Source organism: Nannobrachium achirus, assembly GCF_963921795.1.
Source record: "Nannobrachium achirus genome assembly, chromosome: 11".
Taxonomy (NCBI): Eukaryota; Metazoa; Chordata; class Actinopteri; order Myctophiformes; family Myctophidae; genus Nannobrachium; species Nannobrachium achirus.
The window spans coordinates 46,609,261-46,632,300 of record NC_137820.1 but is presented as its reverse complement, the minus strand read 5'-3'; the positions used below and the strand labels follow the sequence as shown (position 1 = coordinate 46,632,300).

General features: G+C 44.1%; 2 protein-coding genes across 2 annotated transcripts in view; both read right to left on the bottom strand.

The window, feature by feature from the left end:
• Positions 1-23,040, bottom strand: part of LOC308294392 (uncharacterized protein) — a gene marked incomplete at its 3' end in the record, with an annotated part of 103,941 nt that overhangs the window by 18,166 nt on the left and 62,735 nt on the right. Inside the window, exons 3-6 of the mRNA XM_080737124.1 lie at positions 14,364-14,532; positions 10,497-10,594; positions 8,582-8,659; positions 7,049-7,397 (exon numbers count right to left, since the gene is read on the bottom strand). Coding sequence (XP_080593250.1) covers positions 7,049-7,397; positions 8,582-8,659; positions 10,497-10,594; positions 14,364-14,532 — 694 coding nt within the window. The remainder of the gene's footprint in view (positions 1-7,048; positions 7,398-8,581; positions 8,660-10,496; positions 10,595-14,363; positions 14,533-23,040) is intronic.
• Positions 22,862-23,040, bottom strand: part of LOC308293606 (equilibrative nucleoside transporter 1-like) — a gene marked incomplete at both ends in the record, with an annotated part of 5,787 nt that continues 5,608 nt past the window's right edge. The window contains one exon of the mRNA XM_080736193.1: positions 22,862-23,040. This exon is cut by the window's right edge and continues 1,089 nt beyond it. Within this exon, the coding sequence (XP_080592319.1) occupies positions 22,862-23,040 (179 nt within the window).

Sequence of the window (23,040 nt, the reverse complement as noted above, 5' to 3'; positions counted from 1 at the left end):
GTTTTCTACTTTGCTCTTCCACCTCAGCCGCTAGCCTCGCGGCTTCCTTTTCCTCCGCCAGTTTTCTGCTTTTCTCTTCCACCTCAGCCGCTAGCTTCTTGTACCTCTCGGTCCGATACACCAGAGCCCACGTGATCCCTTCTGCCAACAATGTTGTGCAAACGGAGATCAACACAATAAGGAGAGTGTCGGAAAACATGGTGCTAAGTGGCCGGGTTTAACGTTTAACGTAATCCCACTGTAGAAATAGGCAAGGGAAATATTGAACACAGAGATCTTTGATCCAGTATTGTTAGCCAAAAGCCAACTGTGCTATAGGGCTGGGATTTGGCGATGAGAAACGTATCTAGTGCTTCTTTGGCAGAATCTACCTCTATGTCGTTTGGTTTGTTCCTCTTTGGGCTCTCTTAAAGAACTTCAAACAACCACTTTACAAACTGCTCCTCGGTCACCACCAACACTATCTTTTATATGGGACAGCTGATCCTGTGGTCCTGTGGAGACATCATCATTTGCCTGATGTTGTATGAGGCAAATCCCTTTATGGGCATATTTGGCCCAGACAGACAACATTCCAATGCCAAAATTGACTACAAACACAGGTCTTCAACGATTTTAGCTGAGAGGTAGAGGGATGATTTTCTCCATTGACTTTAATTAAAAATCACACCCGTGTGAAGTGGAGCTGTGTGTGTGTGTGTGTGTGTGTGTGTGTGTGTGTGTGTGTGTGTGTGTGTGTGTGTGTGTAGATCATGTGTACCGATTTTTGTGACATTTGAAGAAAATATGTAGGAAAAGGAGCAAAAAGTGTGTTTTGGAGAAAATTCAAGATGGCGGAAAATCTATCCTGGCGCAAATGGGCGTGGCCTATATGGGGAGAGGCATCTTGACCCAAGGAATCCAGGGAAAAAAGAATTTTAATTTTCCGATCTACGGTTCAAGAGTTACGGGGCAAAACGTAAAGTGGGCCGTTATTTGCCTGACTGCTAGCGTCCGACATCTCAACACCACACTACGTGGGGGGAGAGAGTCTGACATTCCGGGCAGACAATCCATTTCGGCGGGGGGGGGCTAAAGCCTATTGACGTCACACACACACACACACACACACACACATACACACACACACACGCGCGACGGCGACGTGGCGTGACATTGCAAAAATACGTTATTTCTCATAACATATTATATGTCTGCATGTTTACGTTAGTGCAAAATGGTATTAAAACGTGAAGAAACAGCACTATTTCATAGTTTATTAAAATAATACGAGTCAAGTCTGACTCCGCCATGACAGTTTTCACGGACCAATCAGAGTCCACTAGACTCTCACGTGGGCAGAGGACACCAATCAGAGTCCACGAGTGAGTCTTACGTGAGCTCAAGAGCTCTGTTTGGAGGGGGCTGGGACCGGAGCAGCCACACACGTGCCCCAAGCATACAACCCTGATTGGCCCATTCAATGCGCCCGCTCTTCGGGCGCCTTCGAAATAGATTAAAATGTGTGCAGCTTCAGTCCACACTACAAACCACCCACCAGCAGGGGGGGGTGATGTGCGGACTGAAGTGTCAGGCTAGGCCGTTATAGCGCCACCATGAGGCCGAGTGATGTAATTATTTTTCGATTCATTCTTAAAATCATTATGAATCTCCTCTCCGAGGTTTGAAACTGTAGCTCCTATGGTTTACGAGAGAAAACTAGACCAGGTCAACCTGGTTGTGCCAGACCCCCTGTCTGTCATCATCATTTATGACATCATGCCTTTTGTAGGCATGTCATCATCATGTCATCATCATATATACCCTTTATATAGAAAACCCGGACAGACCGACATTTGCTTATGTAGGCCTACCCATTTCATGGGTCTGGCAAATACTTGAAAGTGATTTCTTGCATTGTCCCATTATAAGTCAATGGGGACAATTAAGCGTCGTTTTTTGCCGATTACGTCGGCATGGTAAGGCGGATCGGAACGAAAGGTAATAGAACACCATTCCCGGCCGAGCCGCACATTTTGATGTATATATTGCGCGAGTGGCGTAAATGGTGCGGCACTAGTTACGCGCCAAAGTCAGGCTACATACACACAGACACACAGACAGACAGACAGACAGACACACACACACACAGACCCACACAGCCACGTATAGGGAGCTGCACACAGCTCCAAAAATGTACTTTTCCCAAATATGGAGATGACTGACATGATAGATGTCTGACATCATAGACCACATGAGACTGACACGTGTACTGGTATGTCCATATATGGGCATTCCAAGATATGGGCTTAATATTGATGACATCATGGATCTCCATATATGGGCATAAAAGGGACAAGTACGGAATGGTTGGACCGCTCGAATAGGGTCAAGGACTGACATATAGAGATATTGTGACTCACCTCAAGGCAACCACACTTTCCAAATGCATTTTTCTAGTTGGCAATATTGTTCCCCCACATAGAGATGTTAGCAAAAAAGGGGGAAAAAAAGTTCCAATTACTATCCCACAAAGATGTTGGCCCCCTGCATTGTAGTAACTCTGAGGACCCCTAGGGGTTCTGGACCTCCTATTGAAGGCTCATTAACAAAAACATTGGACAGCGATGATCCTCAGCGATACACAAGCTAACTATGTCGATCGGGAAAAAGTAAAAATACAAATGTTAATACAGGGTGTTTTCCTGCAACCAATAGAAACAGGTCTGTGAACCAAAATGGGTCGCGACCCTACAGTATGTTTGGGTCTGAAAAAAGAAATATCCTTCACAGGAATACAGCAATATCACCTGAGGCATGCCTTGGCTAGCTTTGCGGGAAATGAAAATGTTCTTTCTTTGTACAAAAGGCAGCTTTCTCTTATTTCCTCCACCTGGCCTCAGCCACCTGAGAGGCCAGAGGCTCGTGGTTGTCTGGCAGAAACCTCATATCTCCATATTTTTTACTTTGTATGGCGTAGTTTTTGGGAAATGAATGCCCTACTTCACCATACAAGAGTGTCAAACTAAAAGCCGCGGTGCGACGCATTGTGAGCTTGTAAGTCGGATACTTTCACTATTTAAAAAGGTTTTTGAAATAGTAATAATAAAAAAGAGAAGGGGTTTTGGACATACAAGGTTTCCACCCGACAGCGACGATATGGAAAAGCTCCAAAATGCCATGAGGCTGGCTTGACTCCATAGCAACCTGTTAATTATAGTCGCTTTGGAAACCTTGTATGTCCAAAACTGTCAGGAAATGAGGGGGAAAATAACCTGTGTTCCAATGGATCCAGTGTTATTATTTGGTCACAAGCTCTTGTTAATACGTGTCATTGGTTCAATGCAGTATGTAGAAAACACCCAGACAAGATTTAGACACTCTCAATGTCACTTTCGAAATATTTAAAAATCACACCTAGTGTGAATTAAGTGAGCGGTGCTATTTATGAGTTAATTTCATCAAGGGTCCCGCTAGCCAAACACGTGTCCTGCGAAGCTTGGCCAATGGGACCCTGGGCGTACAACACATTTTGAGATGTTTGTGCCAAGATGTAGGCCATGTCTACTATGTCTAGGCCAGGTGTAAACTTTGCGATGGTTTTTGAAAACCTTACGCTTCAGCTTACTTAAGCCCCGGAGAAGCTGGCTATTTTTTGCTACTTTAGTGTGAAACCGTCAACAGACAAAGTAGACTGTAAATTTACAAAAACAAATTCTGCACCTGGAGAAGATATGATCATCTTTTCTTTAGCATTAACCCCTGAAGCTAATAATGGGCCACAGCAGCGTGTAGGGTGAGGGGTGAGGAGTGAGATAATGAATCTCCAGTTGGAATCTTGAATATTTCTTTTTACGTAATATCTGTATAAAGTATAATGTAAACATATACATGTATAATATATATATATATATATATATATATATATATATATATATATATATATACATACATAGACATACATACATAATTTACATACATATACATATACATATACATGTACATTTACATATACATATACATATACATATACATATACATATACATATACAGTAAACATACATAGATAATACGTTAAGCACCAGCAGCAGGATTTCTTTGGAAGGCACTGGACCGCAGGCGGTGGTCAGCATGCCAACCAAGCCAATGTTGCCATGCGTTCATTTACAGCAAGGCATTGTGGGACTGGTAGAGAATGCTCTGAGTATTAGAGCTGCTGGAAAACCTGATTTGTCAGGGTCTCTCTCTCTCTGTAGACCAAGTGATTTGTCAGGGTCTCTCTCTCGTCAGGGTCTCTCTCTCTCTCTCTCCCTATCTCTCCCTCTAAACCAAGTCATTTGTCTTGTAGTTCTTGTGTCTACATTAAAGTGCCCAAGGAGACGGCGTCAAAGCGCCGCATCTTGATGACTTAAACAAGGATGACATCAAAGGTTCTCTGGTTTCTGGCTTTGGGGGAAGAGTCGTCCATGCTCCCCCACAGTGGATTGAACTGACCCAGCAGGCCAAACCAGCAGTCTTTACTGTAAAATACTACTCAAAGGAAAGGGGACTGGTTGTCCTTAACTAGGACCCGCTGCAGTGGGATACCAGTCTGTTCGCCCTCCCGGCCGTTCGCCTCAGGTGTCTATTCGGCGCGATGGTACACGGTCTCTGAAACCTAATTTCAAATAATTACAAGTGGAGTAAAAGTACAATATTTGGATCTGAGATTCAATGGAGTAGAAGTAAAAGTATTGGAAATTGGAAATACTCAAGTAAATAATACCTCAAAATTGTACTTAAGTACAGTACTTCAGTAAATGTACTTAGTTACTTTACGCCACTCTTCATTCTATTCTGCAGGGCTGGCTGCCTGGCTCGCTTGGCTGGTAACTCTAAACTGTCTAACCCTAAACGTATTTCTCATCTTGTCCTCAGTAAAAACGAATAGCCTACAAGTATACAAAAACCGCCCCACCGAGTGGGCAGTGCAATGATGGTGAGGTCGGCGGAGAAAATGAGGACGAACGGCCGGGAGGGCGAACAGATTGGTTTAATTTTCTTTCTTTTCATTTTTCTTGTATGTTATGTAGCAGCCTGTATGTCCAAGACAAATTTCCCTCGGGACATAATAAAATAACCTTGAATCTTGAATCTACCCTGCAGTGGTGTCCGATAAGAATTTAGAGGTGAAGATAAAATCCCACCCAGTGGGAGTGAGCGTGCTCAACAGCGTCACTCAGCAGTATTGCAGCTATTGAGGACGAACTCATACTATACATATTGACAGACATACACACGGTCAGTTCAAAAATATGTTTTTCACTTTTCAATATAAATGAATCTTGATTTCATTCACCTGTTTAGCAATAGCTCATGTTCCTTCAAACACACCTGATTTTTATTACAGAATCTCATTCAAGATGCCTTTAGAGCCACAAATGAAGTTATGAACAAAACTAAGTTGATTATATAAGAAATTAGCTACTTAACCACTGAGAAACTTAACAACTTAATCACAAAAAAGGATTTTCTTTGTGAGGATGCCAGGATTAAAGTGGGTAAATGAGATCGGGCTGCGCCGGTAGCAGACTGAATCGATCACATGACTGCAACGTCCACGGTTCGATTCCGGCTGGAGAACCCCTTATGTTTGTCTCATTTCTCCCATCACATTGTCACTGTCAGGCAGAAACTTTATACCTCCATATTTCAACGTTTTATGTTTTGTCGTACATTGACTGCCAGATGTAAAACATTGTCTGCTCAATGAACACACACACACACACACACACACACACACACACACACACACACACACACACACACACACACACACACACACACACACACACACACACACACACACACACACACACACACAGGCTGATTGATGACGACCTTCATCTTCGTCCCTGAGAAACAGTGGATGGAGGTTGTTGTTACTGATGATGCTTTCATTTGACTAGAGAGTCTTTCCCTTCCTGACATGAAACATGCTAGAACCACCTAATAGTACCTCCCTCTCTCTCTCTCTGTCTCTCTCTCTCTCTCTCTCTCTCTCTCTTTTCCTTTCCACTCTGTCACTCTCTGTTTGGTTTGCGTTCTGTCTCTGGCAAGACCGGGCTTCTTGAATTCCAACCAAAACAAATACCATTCAGTGCTACAAGCCCATCACCTTCATCACACACATCTATGCAGTCAGTGAGACAGACAACAAACCAGCCAGCTACAAGAGGTCAGACAGCCAGACAGATAGCCAGACAGCAACCTCAGCGACCCTTGGTCATCCAGCCAGTAACCAGCAGTGGTGTTTTCAATACTTTCAATACTTATTGTACTTTTACTTCACTACAATTATTTGTTATTATTGCAAGACATACATTAACCACTTAAGCCCTATTTTATAGTACTGTATTTATCAGCTATTCAAAAATACTGATCTAAAAAAGCTCACAAGAGTATGCAGATCTGATGACGAAAAAGTTGGACACATGTTTTAAATATTAAAAAGAAAGTACTTTTACTTTGGTTCTGTAGAAGTTTAAAGATTTTATCACTTTTACTTTGGTTCTGTAGAAGTTTAAAGCATTTTATCACTTTTACTTTGGTTCCGTATAAGTATATCTTAATGCCAATACTCAAAAAGGTTATACAGGTTTTTTACTTTTTCTACTGCTTCTAGCCAGTCAGTAAAGCACATCTCTACAACACTACACCACCATTTCAGCGGAGGCAAGCTGCCAGGCTGCTTAATGAGTGGGAAAGTTTGCTTTTGGCATATTTCACATAGCATTTGTGACTCTGCGTGGCTCTGCTAAATGGGAGCGGAACACAGAGAGGAGGGGAGGGGAGGGGAGGAGAGCAAAAGGAAAGAACTTGACATGGAAGAACAAAACCGTAACTTCATAACTTAGTGAACCCTTAGCACTTAGCATCCTCCAGTGGCCGAAAATGGTAAAACCTATGTGTTTGGCAGGCAACAGCTGGGTACATAAAAACATGTATACGGTATATACGTTTTTGGAAGGGGACGTGTTAATTAATACTGGCAGTGAATGTGTTAAAGATAAAACAAAATAAAACTCACCTATACCGTTCTCCAGGTCTGTGGAGGCGTCTGTCCACGCGTCCTCGTGCCCATGTTTAACGGCACTGCCAGGCGCGTCCTCCTCCTCGCCAGCGTCAGCAGCGTGTGACATGTCTGCACGTGTCCCTGGCTGCTCTTCACACAGCGTGTCCAGGTGTGCTTTCAGGCGCGTGCCCTTATTGTGCGTGTCTGCGTGCGCTGCGGTGCCTCTTTGTGTGTTGCTGCTGTCCGTCTCTTTGTTGCGCGGCGCTCCCAGTGAGGTGTCGTCGTCGCCGCGGCAGCGCCAGGTGAGGTGTTTCAAGGCCAGTGCCAGGCTGTGGTCCAGTTTCTCACACTCTTTCAGCGGGACCTGAGAACAAAGGCAAGACGACACAATGAAAGGAAAAAAGAGAGGTTATTTTCTTTGGTTTTCTAAGTTCTTTGGGGAAAAAACGTATTTGAAAAAGCTGATATGATGTATAAAGAAAAATATACACAAAAGTTTCACCTGTGTTATTTCTACACGTTCTATTTACTTTAGACGTATTACTTTACTGTTATCTGCACGGTTCGATTTGTAAAAGAACTGGGTGGAGGGGGGGGGGGTGCATTTTCTTAACAACTTAGTCATAAAAGCTTCTGCATATGGCAAATAGCTGAAGATAAAGCTCACAACGCATCTTGATGTGACACGTTGTGAGATTCGACAATGACTTGCATTGATTGGAACATCATGGATGTTTTCCACATTCAATATTCAATCATTTTTGGAGCTAGAGTTTGCTAAATCTCTTCCAGGTCCTGTCAAACAAGGCCTGCAGTATAAAAAAAACTGAACATTTCATGACAATACTGCATCAACAAACAAAATACAGGCAATTGTTTAACACAACAGAAGAAAGATGGATCTAATATCAATCAACTAGGTCGCAATGCGCTTGTAGACTGGCTTTTTTTTTTTACTTTGTTTTTATTTCAGTTTAGGCAACTTGTACAAATATCAAAATATATTTCTGTATTTAACTGAATTTTCTCTTTTTTCTTCTTACACATTTTTTCAGCTGTTTACCACTTATAGAAAATAAAGTAGAGGACATTTGGGCGAAGACAGAAAAGCAAAACAAACTAACAAAAAGCACAGGTCTAAAAAGAAATTGCATACCCAACAGGAAGATTAACGATAAGCAAACAGTAGAGCAGCGTGTATTTTATGTAAATATGACATTGGAAAGAGATTCTATGTGGGAAGGCACAGGAAGGCCTGGGGCAGGATGAGAAGTCAACAAATGAATATGTGGGGGGACAAGAGCGTTTTGATGCATCAAAATTGGTATAGCCGGGATCCATCTTTTAATGAACAAATCCGAGACTGGTTATTTTCAACGAAATATTCACCCCCAAAACAGGGATTCATGTAGTTAAAGCCAGGTCAAGGTCAGTGTATTCTTTGAAACCTTCCTGTGATGCCTGCATTATCTCTCATTATGTTTCTTTTTTCTTTTTTAACACTTCAACACTTCTGCTCTTTCTCTCTCTCTAGTCCCGCCCCTTTACCTGTTGTTCATCCAATAACAGAGCTCCTTCCGATGCCGTATTGTTAAGCAGGAAGTGGGCCATGTCCAGGGCCAGATCCTAGACACACACACACACACACACACACACACACACACACACACACACACACACACACACACACACACACACACACACACACACACACACACAGGATATTTTCCATGATGTCTCATTAATGTCCTGGAAATCCCATAAAATCGTGACGTAGAGATGATGCATACAGGGTGTGTGTGTGTGTGTGGCTACTCTGCCAGTGCACATGCTGGAGAAGGGCGTAGTCTGGAAAACCTTTGTACATTAACCCAAGGGTCTTCAACAGGGGGTCCTGGACCCCTAGGCAGTCCTCAGAGTTACTACAGGGGGTCCTCCAAATCTTTGTGTGATAGAAACTTATTTTTCTCCTTTTTTATATTAACTACTTGAACCCTAGAGTCCAAATTCTTTAGACAAAAATGTCAGATCTACAAGCCACACCGTTTGTAGATCGGCTATTTTTGGCAAAGAAGTTTGGTGTAGACGGGAAAAAGAGCAGGCTAAGTACAGAGGGAAAGGTCAAGTTTATTAAGTATTGACGGTTCAAGTGGTTAAATATCTGAAAACACAAATTGTCATGAATTCAAAATACACTGATAATTGTGCTGTCAAACAATGAAACTAGATGGAATCTATGAAAAGGTTGTGGGGTCCCTGCTTCATCTCTCTCTCTCAACTAAGGGGTCCTTGGCCTGAAAACGTTGAAGACCCTTGCATTAACCCATCAAGGCCCGAGGCCCATTCTACAAATGCCTTCTAAGTCAGTAGTTCTTTTTTTTTTTTTTTTTTTTTTCAAAGAAAATGTTGTGTGCTGTGTGCTTATATAATCCTATAATCCTTGTCTAGACGCGACAATCCACCGAAAGATTGTGGCTTCCGCGTCTACCCCGAGTCCAGCTCGTCGTCCCATACACACACACTGTCTTTTTTTTCTCTGTCTATTTACATGTTGGCTATTCAAAAACAGCAGATCTACAAGCTTGTACTGCTATTTGTGACATATTTGGAACCATGTTTGCTGTACTGCCCTCTAGTGTAGAAGTATGCATGGTAAGTAATAAACATATTTATTTTCACAAGTAAAAGGGAGTATGAAAGGGCATTACAAACTTTGAATCCTGAAAAGTGTTACTTTTCAGGATTCAAATTCAAAAATAGCAGATCGACAGGCTCGAAACGCGTCGCTTGGCGCCCCATTTCCAGCTTGTAGATCTGCTACTTTTCATGCTTTTGTGTGACGCAGTAGTATGATGGGTTGGGTTGTATGATCAAGTAGGGCCTTTACAAATAAAAAAGTTAAATATGGAGATAAAAGGTTTCTGCCCAACAAGCAACAATATGTCGTCATTGTCGGGTGGAAACCCTGTATGTCCAAAACCGTTCATTTTGTGTTTATCATTTTAAAAATGATTTAAAATAGATTTATTGTTTTGTATTTATTTTTATTATTACTGTCTCTATTATTTTCAAGGAGTGATTAATGATAGCAATATGGGGGGAGGGTTGGGGAAAAGGGGAAAAAAAAAGAAAATGAATGTCTTTGCAATATTGACTTGTTTAATGTATGGTGTTGAAACATATGTGACATGAATAAAGATATATATAAAAAAAAAAAAAAAGATTTAAAATAGTGAAAATAGCCGATCTACAAGCACACACCGCCTCGCATCGCGAGGCGTTGTGTGCTTGTAGATCTGCTATTTTCACTAGTTTTGTGCGACAGTCTTGTATGATGAAGCTTGGCTTTACTTAACACATTTGAAACTTGGAGATACAAGGTTTCTGCCCGACAGTGACAATATACAGTATTTCATCGCTGCCTGTTCTAACATAAAGGTGTGTCTTCATCATCATGGGTTACCTGGACGTAGTAGAACCTCTCCTGTGAATGCGGGTCCACCTGACCAGTGGGCCCAGCAGAACATAAGGTCACCAGAACCGCCTCACACACGTCATGGGCTGAGGAGAGGACACACAGAGGACAACAAGGTCAAACCACTGTCTCTCATCTTCCAAAAAGCCACTCAATATGGGTAAACTAGTGGTTCTCCATGTGGGGTCCGGGGACCCCCTGGGGTCCTTGGGAGGGGTACCAGTGGGTCCCCACAAGAATGTGTTAATAGTTCAAAGTTAATTCATCACAATCATTTGAACCACTTTATCCATATTTTATACCATGGCAATTTAAAAATGGCAGATCTACAAGCTCACAGCGTGTCACTTCGTGTCACACTGCAATCTTGTACAAATTTAGCAAATATTTGATTATATATATCTTTTAAAGCTTTTATTTTTTTTACTCAAATCTTTGCTTAAGGATCGAGGTCCCTCCCCGGCACAAAATATTAAATCACAGCCAAAAACACATCAATTTGGGGGTCCTTGACATGAATACTTGCAACCTAGCTTCAGTGGCGCTACCACAGTATAGGAACTTTGTCAGCGACGTCGTCCATTCTTCTAAACTATTAAAACGATGCCTTTATCAAATACGTCACGTTCAATCTGAAACTCACGTGCACAGTGTGCACACCACAACACAGCCAGTAGGCACACTGCAGCCAGTGAAATGCTAATCGCTCAAGGCAGACTCTGATAACAACAGAACCTGTCAGCACCACTGCCCTAAACATGTAGTGATGTTGTTAGTAGGAACAAATGCAGTAGCACCGGGAGGAAGTGGACTAAGAAAGGGGAGGAGCCAAAGCAAAGGAACTGTCTCAACACAAAAAAGGAGGTTGTGCCCCCGCCCCTCCCCAGAGGCAAAAACAAAGGAGATGTTTTTTTTACAGAATGGGTTCACAGTTAGGTGAAATGCTAACGCTTGTACTCCATTACCCCAAAGCTTCCCTCCAATGCAGCTGCGGCAGATATAAACCTGTCCAGCATCAATCACACGCGCACACACACACACACACACACACACGCGCGTGTACACTCATTCCTGATTGTGTACAGTTGCGTGTTCGTGTGTGTCTCAAAATTGTGCCATCAGTGTACACCACACACACACACACACAAACACGCACACATACGCACACACACGCACACACACGCACACTGCCCAATGCTTTCAGGAGCTGTAAATGTTTATATGGCTCCCTGCAAGTCATCTCTCTCTCTCTCTCCCTCCCTCTCCCTCTCCCTCTCTCTCTCTCTCTCTCTCTCTCTCTCTCTCTCCGTCCATCTCGTCCATTACTGAGGAATGTGACACAACATCAAAGGCCTCTTAAAGCACATGGGCAGGAACGTTGTGCTCTGGAGGAAGCTGCAGCGGGCGGCGTGTTCACAGAGCATTGTGTACGGTCGCTCAAAGCCACACACACACACACGCACGCACGCACGCACGCACGCACGCGCGCACGCACACACACCTCTCTGTAATTGTTAATGTGCTCTTAAGCGATGGGAAGGGGAACACCCAGCTATACCCAGCCCTCCTCTGCCCAGTGGAACTCATCACATGCCAGCCTGGTGTTGCCAGATGTTGTGTGAGAAACAAGCACGGCAGTTCTAAGAAAACACGCCCAGAAGAGGCGACTACTAGGCGATGATCGAAACATACAGACAAAATGCCTTAAATCAGTAGTTCTCACACTTTCTCAAATATTCAAAAATAGCAGATGTACAAGCTTGCGCTGTGAGCTTGTATATCTGCTATTTTTTATCTGCTATAAAAAAAAACTATGAAAAACAATTTAACAACACAAATCAGATGGGAGTCCGTGACCAAATACAGGTACATATTAATTGTAATATTGCAATATTTACAAGTGACTTTCCAAAATAAATGCTTATAATAAGCAGACTTGGCACCATTGATAGCAGCCCAGTGTTGCGGTACCAGCCAGCTCGGCGTGGGTGCCTGCGTGCGTGCGTGTGTGCGTGCGTGTGTGTGCGTTGCTGTACCAGCCAGGTCTGTGACGTGCACGAATACCAATTAAAGCAGGATGAATGTTTTCCTTAAAGGAGGGCCAGGCGGCCTGCTGCGTTTCTTCAAGTTTAGAAAATACGTGAGACAATAAAGCACAGAGGAACAAAGACAGACACTCCTTACTCGCTCAGACAACAACAACAACAACAACAGGCGGCAAATAAGGATTACTGCACGACTGAGAAATAGTATCATTTTACTTGTTTAATCCAATTCACTTCTAGTTGTTAGAATACAAAACATATAAGAGTGAGCATTCTAAATACAGTTTGTTTCAATGTCATCACTATAAGCCTGTTTCTAATGTGCAATTACTGTATGGTATCGAGATTGTGTGTGCACATCTTGCACCAGTATTTAGGCCTAAATATCAAGGCAAGAACCAAGGAGAAGAAGGTAAAACACCCGCACACTGGTTTAAAGCTTCCAAAACGTATTTTATTTAATGGAGCTACGTTTCGACAAACGTTGCACCATTAAATTAAATACGTTTGGAGACTTTTAAACCAGTGTGCCGATTCTTCTCAATTATGATTGGCATCTTATTTTGTTACTATCATTTGGAAGTAGGGGTCCAATGAAAGCCAATCTGTGTGTGTGTGTGTGTGTGTGTGTGTGTGTGTGTGTGTGTGTGTGTGTGTGTGTGTGTGTGTGTGTGTGTGTGTGTGTGTGTGTGTGTGTGTGTGTGTGCGCGTGCGTGTGCGTGCAGGGTACTTTTTGAGGCACTTGTCCTTTGGACAAGTACATTTCCCATCGACTCGTCCAGGCACAAAAGCCACTTGTCCGGATAAAAATGTGCCATTTGTAGCCGTTCGCTGTCTGATGGGTCAACGTATCATATGGATGCCTTTAGAATGCCTATAATCATGTTGGCTTTTAGTCCCTCTGAGCACACTCAAATACCTTTCAAATCAACTGCTGGTTTCGGAGAAAACATGTTTGAATGTTAGATGACTATTCTCCGTTTACAAGTCAACAGAGGTCTATCGATTGGTAGCCCTATGCATACATTCTCAACATCTATTTTTAATTCATACTCTTGATTTGATTTTAAAACATGTTTTAAATGTTTCATTTAACCATCTAGGCATATAAGTTTGATCGCTCGTTTAGCATAAAGAATGGCCAGGAGCTGTTTAATTAAGACCATTACTTTAACCATTATTTTATGCTTTAACTATAAAACAAATAGCAGATATACAAGCTCACAGCGCTGCGAGCTTGTAGATCTGCTATTTTTGAAAAACTCATGTTTCTATCATCAGTGGTTCGCAAACCTTTTCATGAGATGTGTGTATTTGGCCGCCGACCCCATCTCGAAATATCATGTATCAGGGACCCCCCGGAAGCAAATATTTGAGTTACAAATGTTCACTTTAAAAATCACACCCGTGTGAACTGAGCGGTGGTTCCCCCCCTGGTTCCCCCCCCCCCCCCCCTTCCCCCCTGTGTGTGTGTGTGTGTGTGTGTGTGTGTGTGTGTGTGTGTGTGTGTGCGTGTGTGTGTGTGTGTGTGTGTGTGCCTGGTCTGGCCTGGCCTGAACAACAGCGCCCCTCCCTTAACATGTGTGGTCAGAAAAGGTCACTGCAGGCTACAGACAGACAGACAGACAGACAGACAGACACGCACGCAGACAGACAGACAGACAGACCCACACACACGGCCACGTATAGGAGCGTTGTGACCACCGCTCAAAAAAAGATATATTCACAATTTCTTTACGTTTTTTCAAAAATAGCAGATCTACAAGCTCGCAGCCGTGCACAGGCGTGTGCACACGTGCGTACCGCATACCTGGACAGACAGCCTGCAGTGTGGCGTGGCTGAGGCGGAGCGTGGTGGTCAGGTGCCTCTGGTTGGAGCCGGAGAACAGCAGGTAGAACTCCACCTGCGGGGCGGCCTCCTCTTCCTCAGCGCAGCACACCTCTTCATCATCCAGCTGAACGGTCAACACACACTCACCCTGCAGGGAGAGAGAGAGAGCAGGGATGTGCAGAGAATGTTAGAGAGGCAGGGGCTGGCATTTCTAAAAGGGCCTTTTGGTGGAAATATCGAAAATAGCCGACCTCCAAGCTCACAAGCTTGGAGGTCGGCTATTTTCGGTGCTTGATACCACACTGAACCAAGTATAATCAAGTCAATACTGGAGATGTGGGGTAACGGCATGGATTTCTACATAGAGAGGGCAATTCTTTCAACATAAGATGCTGCATTCAAGTTCAGGAGAGTTTAGACATGGCAATTCTCTTGAATGCTGCCTTCAGGTATGGCATGGAAAGATGGCATTTGCATTCCTTTCACCATAGTAAAAACTGCATTCATGGTCTGGAGAGGGCACTCTTTAGAGACAGATAAAAGGGCAGGGGCTCAAGCCCCCTTTGATGTCTATGTGTGCACATGTCTGAGAGAGAGAGTGATGTAGTGACGGACAGAATCAAATTCCACCGCCTCCATCTCCACAATGTGCTGTCAAGAGCTGTGCTTCGACACACACCGACTATCACAGTCACAGACGTTGCCTGTCTTGTCTAGGTCTTGTATTTCTATGTGTTATGTTTTTGTTCTAGTTTTCATCCTTCTATGTTCTTGTTCTTAGTGGAGAAGAGATACAGTAGAACTAAAAGACAAGTCATTTTATGTTTGGTATCGCTCGGGTGTTGTGCTCTGAAAATAGCTGATCTACAAGCTTACTCAGTTGTGAGCTTGTAGATCAGCAAAAGACTGACTAAAACAATATAATAATTTGCTGTTAAAATGAACACTGCATGTTTCTGAAGTAGGGCGCTGCAAGTGGTGGATAGTAAATTTACTTGGCACTCAGCGCCAATCTAAAATCAAATTAATCTACAAAAAATGTTCAGAGTTGGCGAACGCTCTTGGCGTGGCAATATCCATCCCCTGGGTCCCCAAATGTCACTCCCGGGGCCTGGACCGGACAAAGGAACAGCTACAGAGTTGATCTCAAAATGGCTCTTCAGATTGGCAGGTGCCCGTAGGTTACCAGAGCAGTGAAACCACAGACGTGTGGGGATGTACAGTATAAATTAGGGTGGAGCATGTAAGTGGGATGAGTAACAGACAACAGTCTTCAGGCCGTGTCTATGAGGCCTGACCACCCTGGCATTGACTGTTGAGCTGCACTGAACCTGCATGATGACTGACTTGGGGAGAGGAAAACGTTAAAGCAAAATACAAAGAACTTCAGCTGCCATGACAGACAGGTGCATCTCTCTCTCTCTCTCTCTCTCTCTCTCTCTCTCTCTCTCTCACACGCGCAAACACACATGAACTCATGGTTGCAGCGTTGCACACATCCGACCTGTTGAAGGCAGGTGCTGCCCCCAAAGTGAACTGATATCAAAGAATAAAACATATGATACACATATGATAACTTGTGAGACAGTACTTTTACTTTTGGTACTAAAAAGTATATTTTCATGCCAATACTTCATTATCCACAATCTTACTTGTAACAGAGTTCTTCTACATTGCAGTATTGATACTTTTACTTACTGTAAGTAATTTCTCCACCACTATAGTGACATGCACCAAAAGATCAGTCCGGGAATCAACCCGGGGACTCGCTGTCACGCAGATGTGAGGCCATGTGGTACGCGCCTCTAGGCTACGCGCCTCTAGGCTATCGGGGTGGCCCAGACGGGATGATATGTGTTTAGCGGATGCTCTGATTGTCACCCAGTCATCCTGTCACTGCTTTACACAAACCATGGCACTGAACTGCACTTCCTGTAGCGGGAGACCACCAGTGCTGTTGCCATGTCCGCTTATTATAGCCACTTTGGGCTTGTTTTTTATGTAATGTTGCTTGTGAATTTACTGTAAATCGCTAAGGATTAAAAAAGTCAGCTAAATGTCTAAATATTGGTAGTTGCGGGTTGCGTTTTTTTTTTTGGGTTATTTGTTGGGCTTCCTATCTAATGTTCTTTAACCAAAACCCAAAACATTTTTGGGTCAAGGACCCTAACACCTATTCATATTCGTCCATGCCAGGACCCCCATCTGAAGCAAGCTACAAGTTGCAAGCTTCACGATGCGTTGTGACTGTGAAATAGTCAATGTACCTTGAATAATATATGAAAATAGCCGATCTACTATCTCACAACGGGTCGCAAATCTTGTAGATTATAGGGTTCCAAAGTGGTAAAAATGTGTCCTGTGTGTGTGTGTGTGTGTGTGTGTGCGTGCGTGCGTGCGTGCGTGCGTGCGTGCGTGCGTGCGTGCGTGCGTGCGTGCGTGCGCGCGTGCGCGCGTGTGTGAGTGATCATGCGGTCCTCATTGCTTCCTTTGGGCTTGTTTTCGCAGACCGCTTACTGTTTCTCTTTCAAAACCTGGCAACTCTTGGAGACCCACCACCAAAACAGTGGTTATCATCCATTTCTCCTCCTACTCATCACCTCTTAGAGTGATAGCTGAGCACATGTACAAACTGCTTATCTCGTTTCCTGTAGCACACAAACCACATGCAAGCGGAACCTGACACAGCGACACAAAGTCAGCCACAGAGCAAGTGGCGTGCATCGCCGCATCACACCGTGTGCTAACGCTGCAAAGGACGTCATTTCCTGTCAGTGACAAATGAGCGAGGTTACAGAGGTTATACCTGTGTCAACTGTTACTGTAGTGCAGTAGTTCGAAAACATTTTGGGCTCAGGGCACCCGTGAATTACATTGTTACTTTACAGCACCTTACATTTATGCCATCTATGTAACTCTTCCCCACTAAGATACAGTATGTTGCGAGGCAAACTTGATTCCGAAACTTTTTCCATTAGGACGGATCAAAAATAACGTTTTATACTTGGCGTTTAACCACTTAAACCTGAGCATTCCTATTCTGGGGGAAGTTCACCAAAAATAGCTGATCTACAAGCTCACAACGCGTCAACTACTGAACATACGTATGTACAGTACATACAGTATCGTGCACAGACAAACCTAAAAAGAGAGACTGGCTATAGGTAGGTTATTATACTTTATTAACAGTTTGCAAATAGTACAGTGGTACCATTATACTACGGTAGTAAGACGCCTCAGGGCGACATGCGACCTCGCCCCCTAAAGGGAGGGTTGCGCCAATTCTTGGCCATCTGGCCAGTGATGTATATCGGACCAGTTACCCATATATGGAGACCCCTGCATGATACTCAACAATGTGATGTCAGAACATGCCCATATATGGGCATTACCAAATATGGGCATTCCCAGATATGCGCTTAATATTGATGACATCGGGACAGGGATCTCCATATATGGGCATAAAACGGACAAGGACGTAATTAATTTGCAAGTGTGACTCGTGATGACATCAGTGATCTCCATATATGGGCATAAAAGGGACATCAAGCCAGAGCATCATCACATTGACATCAGAGGATGATGATGTCAAAAAAATAAAAGAAATAAAAATAAAAATAAAATAAACAGTGCAAAAAAATATATACAGTAGGTAAATACAAAGAAGGGTCAGGGGAGGCTGGGCTAGGTTTGTTATTGCCAATTGTGAATGGCTGTCGCCTGTAAGTGGTTTTTCAGGGCGATTTTAAAGGATGCTAGGGAACCACACTCATTTAAGGCCTTCGGTAGGGCGTTCCAAATTTTGGTTGTATAGCAGAAGAACGAGTTTGACCCTTTGTTTGAGTTGACTTTGGGTTGAACGTGATCTGTGGCGCTGCCTCTGGTGTTGTAATTGTGGCTGTCCTTAACGTTTATAAAGTATTTTGCCAGGTACATGGGTATCTTAGTGGTGTAGTGTATCTTGTACACCAGCCCCATTGCAAGTTGCTGTACTCTGTCATCTACTCTGAGCCACCCCACTCTTAACTGGTGAGTAGTGGTGAGGTGAGTCTGATAGGGAAGTTTAAGCAGGACCCTAATTAGTTTGTTTTGGGCTGTTTGGAGCTTAGTTTTCAGGGCTTGTGGGGCGTCACGATACCATACGTAGACTCCGTAGTCAAAGAGGGGCTGGATTATTGCACCAGCTATGGTCTTCAGTGTGTTGAAGTTGACCATCGGGGCGATCCTCTGTAGGAAACGAGTTTTTTGGTTGATTTTATTTACTAGAAGCTGGGCCGCCCGAGTCGGCGACTTGGCCAACTCGGGAAGGATGTAAATAGGGAATGAATTAAAGGGCGGGCAGAGATCTCTGTCGCTTTTTGTTTGTTTCCTCTTTAAGCAGAATATGCAGCCTGCTTAAATCTGCATCATTCAAGTCATCCTCCCAGTCCCACGCGTTGTTGCTTGTCTTATGTTTGTCTTTGTCTCTTTTATTTTCTTTTTCTTTTTTGGAGCGGGAGAGTGAATTCAGCTTGAGTTTTTTTGGAGAACTTGTTTTTTTTTTCAGTCTTGTGCTGTTGATTTAGCTTGTCTTATGTTTGTCTCCTCCGTCTGCACCTCAGCCAACCCAGATCTCCACTACTGATCCTTGTTCTCTTCAGCAAAAGCTTTAAAGTAATTTAAATCTGCATCATCGATGTCCTCCCAGTCACACTCTTTGTTGCTTGTCTTTTGTTTGTCTCCTCCTCCATCTGTTTGTCTGTGTCCCTTTATGCCCATTATGGAGATCTCTGTATCTGTCTGTGCCTCCGACTGTGTTGCAGACACAGTGCTGGTTCCCCCTTTAAATCAAACCCCATACCTGTTGTCATAGGACCCGTTTTGACCAGCTGTTTGCCTGTGTCCATTTATGCCCATATATGGAGTATCTGTCTGTGCCTCCGACTGTGTTGCAGACACAGTGCCGGTTTCCCCTTTAATGCAAACCCCATTATACCTGTTGTCATAGGACCCGTTTTGACCATCTGTTTGCCTGTGTCCATTTATGCCCATATATGGAGATATCTGTATCTGTCTGTCTGCGTCCATTTTATGCCCATATATGGAGATCTTTGACCATCTGTTTGCCTGTGTTCATTTATGTCCATATATGGAGATATCTGTATCTGTCTGTCTGCATTCATTTTATGCCCATATATGGAGAACGCACGTGCCCGTGGGACGAACGGTTCTCGAGATACGCGGATTACATAGATACATACACACTCACAGAGATTTTTTGCTGACTCATGTGGCGTACGTGATGTAGGAGTCTTTTATGAAGTGATGTCACAATGAGTCAGCGCTTGCGCCGATTTCCTCCGGAACAGCCTGATGTCAACAATCAGCCCCGCATAAGGAGATTCCGTACGTTTCGCGCCGGTTCGGGAAAACCGCGCGTCGGGTCGGGTCGAGGCCCGGCACTGCACTCCGCGCCACGGCGGGGAACGCGCGTGCCGAATCTGAAGCTGGTGGGACGAACGGTTCTCGAGATACGCGGATTACAGACAGACAGACAGACACGCAGACAGAGATTTGTCGCATTTATAGATAGACTAGAAGCTCGGCCGCCCGAGTCGGCGACCTGGCCAACTCGGGAAGGATGTAAATAGGGAATGAATTAAAGGGCGGGCCCTTTAATGCAAACCATTATATGCCCAATAATGAGATCTCTGTCGCTTTTTGTTTGTTTCCTCTTTAAGCAGAATATGCAGCCTGCTTAAATCTGCATCATTCAAGTCATCCTCCCAGTCCCACGCGTTGTTGCTTGTCTTATGTTTGTCTTTGTCTCTTTTATTTTCTTTTTCTTTTTTGGAGCGGGAGAGTGAATTCAGCTTGAGTTTTTTTGGAGAACTTTTTTTTTCAGTCTTGTGCTGTTGATTTAGCTTGTCTTATGTTTGTCTCCTCCGTCTGCACCTCAGCCAACCCAGATCTCCACTACTGATCCTTGTTCTCTTCAGCAAAAGCTGTAAAGTAATTTAAATCTGCATCATCGATGTCCTCCCAGTCACACTCTTTGTTGCTTGTCTTTTGTTTGTCTCCTCCTCCATCTGTTTGTCTGTGTCCCTTTATGCCCATTATGGAGATCTCTGTATCTGTCTGTGCCTCCGACTGTGTTGCAGACACAGTGCTGGTTCCCCCTTTAAATCAAACCCCATACCTGTTGTCATAGGACCCGTTTTGACCAGCTGTTTGCCTGTGTCCATTTATGCCCATATATGGAGTATCTGTCTGTGCCTCCGACTGTGTTGCAGACACAGTGCCGGTTTCCCCTTTAATGCAAACCCCATTATACCTGTTGTCATAGGACCCGTTTTGACCATCTGTTTGCCTGTGTCCATTTATGCCCATATATGGAGATATCTGTATCTGTCTGTCTGCGTCCATTTTATGCCCATATATGGAGATCTTTGACCATCTGTTTGCCTGTGTTCATTTATGTCCATATATGGAGATATCTGTATCTGTCTGTCTGCATCCATTTTATGCCCATATATGGGGCATTCATTTTATGCCCATATATGGAGAACGCACGTGCCCGTGGGACGAACGGTTCTCAAGATACGCGGATTACATAGATACATACACACTCACAGAGATTTTTTGCTGACTCATGTGGCATACGTGATGTAGGAGTCTTTTATGAAGTGATGTCACAATGAGTCAGCGCTTGCGCCGATTTCCTCCGGAACAGCCTGATGTCAACAATCAGCCTCGCATAAGGAGATTCCGAATGTTTCGCGCCGGTTCGGGAAAACCGCGCGTCGGGTCGGGTCGAGGCCCGGCACTGCACTCCGCGCCACGGCGGGGAACGCGCGTGCCGAATCTGAAGCTGGTGGGACAAACGGTTCTCGAGATACGCGGATTACAGACAGACAGACAGACAGACACGCAGACAGAGATTTGTCGCATTTATAGATAGACTAGAAGCTCGGCCGCCCTTTGGGCGGCCGAGCGTCTAGTCGGCGCCCTGGCCAACTCGGGAACAATGTAAATAGGGGATGAATGCCCCGCCCTTTAATGCAAACCCCATTATACCTGTTGTCATGGGATCTGTTTTGACCATCTGTTTGCGTGTGTCCATTTATGCCCATATATGGGGATATCTATCTGTCTAATGCAAACCCCATTATACCTGTTGTCATAGGACCTGTTTTGACCATCTGTTTGCCTGTGTCCATTTATGCCCATATATGGAGATATCTGTATCTGTCTATGGAGATATCTGTATCTGCTCATATATGGAGATATCCGTATCCGTCTGTCTGCATCCATTTTATGCCCATAAATGGAGATCTATGCAGACACAGTGCCGGTTCCGGAAAACCCTGATGTCAGACATCAGAATCCGAACCTTTCGTGCTGGTTCCAGAAAATCGCGTATCGGGTCGAGGCCGGGCACTGCACTACCTGCTGCGGCGGGGAACGCGCGTGCCGAATTTGAAATAGGGAATGAATGCCCCACCCTTTAATGCAAACCCCATTATACCTGTTGTCATAAGAGCCGTCTTGACCATAATGTTTGCCTGTGTCCTTTTATGCCCATAGGAACATCAGAATACGTAACCATGGCATTTTTTGTTGACTCATGTGGCGTACGTGATGTCAGAGCCTTTTATGAAGTGATGTCACAATGAGTCAGCGCTTGCGCCGATTTCCTCCGGAACAGCCTGATGTCAACAATCAGCCCGCATAAGGAGATTCCGAACGTTTCGCGCCGGTTAGGAAAAACCGCGCGTCGGGTCGGGTCGAGGCCCGGCACTGCACTCCGTGCCGCGGCGGGGAACGCGCGTGCCGAATCTGAAGCCGGTGGGACGAACGGTTCTCGAGATACACGGATTACAGACACACACGCAGACACGCAGAGACTTCTCGCATTTATAGATAGATTACTTTTGAAGTCATCTTTTTGCTGGACAGATTCACTTCAAGGATACATCCTAAGTAGGAGATTTAGTTTTTTCGTGTTATGACCTTGTCGCCCACTTTGATTGTGAAGTTATAGACCTTTTTGAGGTTATGATTTGACCCAAAGAGGATGGATTCAGTTTTTCCCAGATGAATTGATAATTTGTTGTCATTAAGCCATGTGCAGATCTTACTTAGTTCAGAGTTGTTGAACCCTAATGATGTTGATGTTGATGATGTTGATGTTGATGATGTTGATGATGATGATGATAGTCATCATCACATAGGCCCTGGTTAAGGGAGTCCCTAGTTCAACTCCCTTTTGATTGATTGATTAATTGATTGGATATTTCATTACAAAGAAATGCAAAACAGCAGAAGTACAGTCAAACACTTAGTCTAAAAGGATAACATCAAAAAAGTCCTTGCGGTCTTGTTTCCATTGGGGTCCTATTGGCTCTCTCCTATGTGACTATGAATGAAGACATGAAAAGATCCTTTATCAGCTATAGGGGGTCCTTAGTCCTGAAAAATCGTTGACAACTCCTGATCTATATCATGGCTCTGAAGGCGAATGAGAAAGCTGCACCCAGCACCAGTCCCAGGGACACGAAGAAGACGATAATGGCTCCCGCTGTCTCTGCTTCATGCTGTGCAACCTTCTTCGGACCAAAGCACCGGCAAAGGCAGTCCAGATATCCACCGGAGAAAGCGAAGAGGATCATGAAGA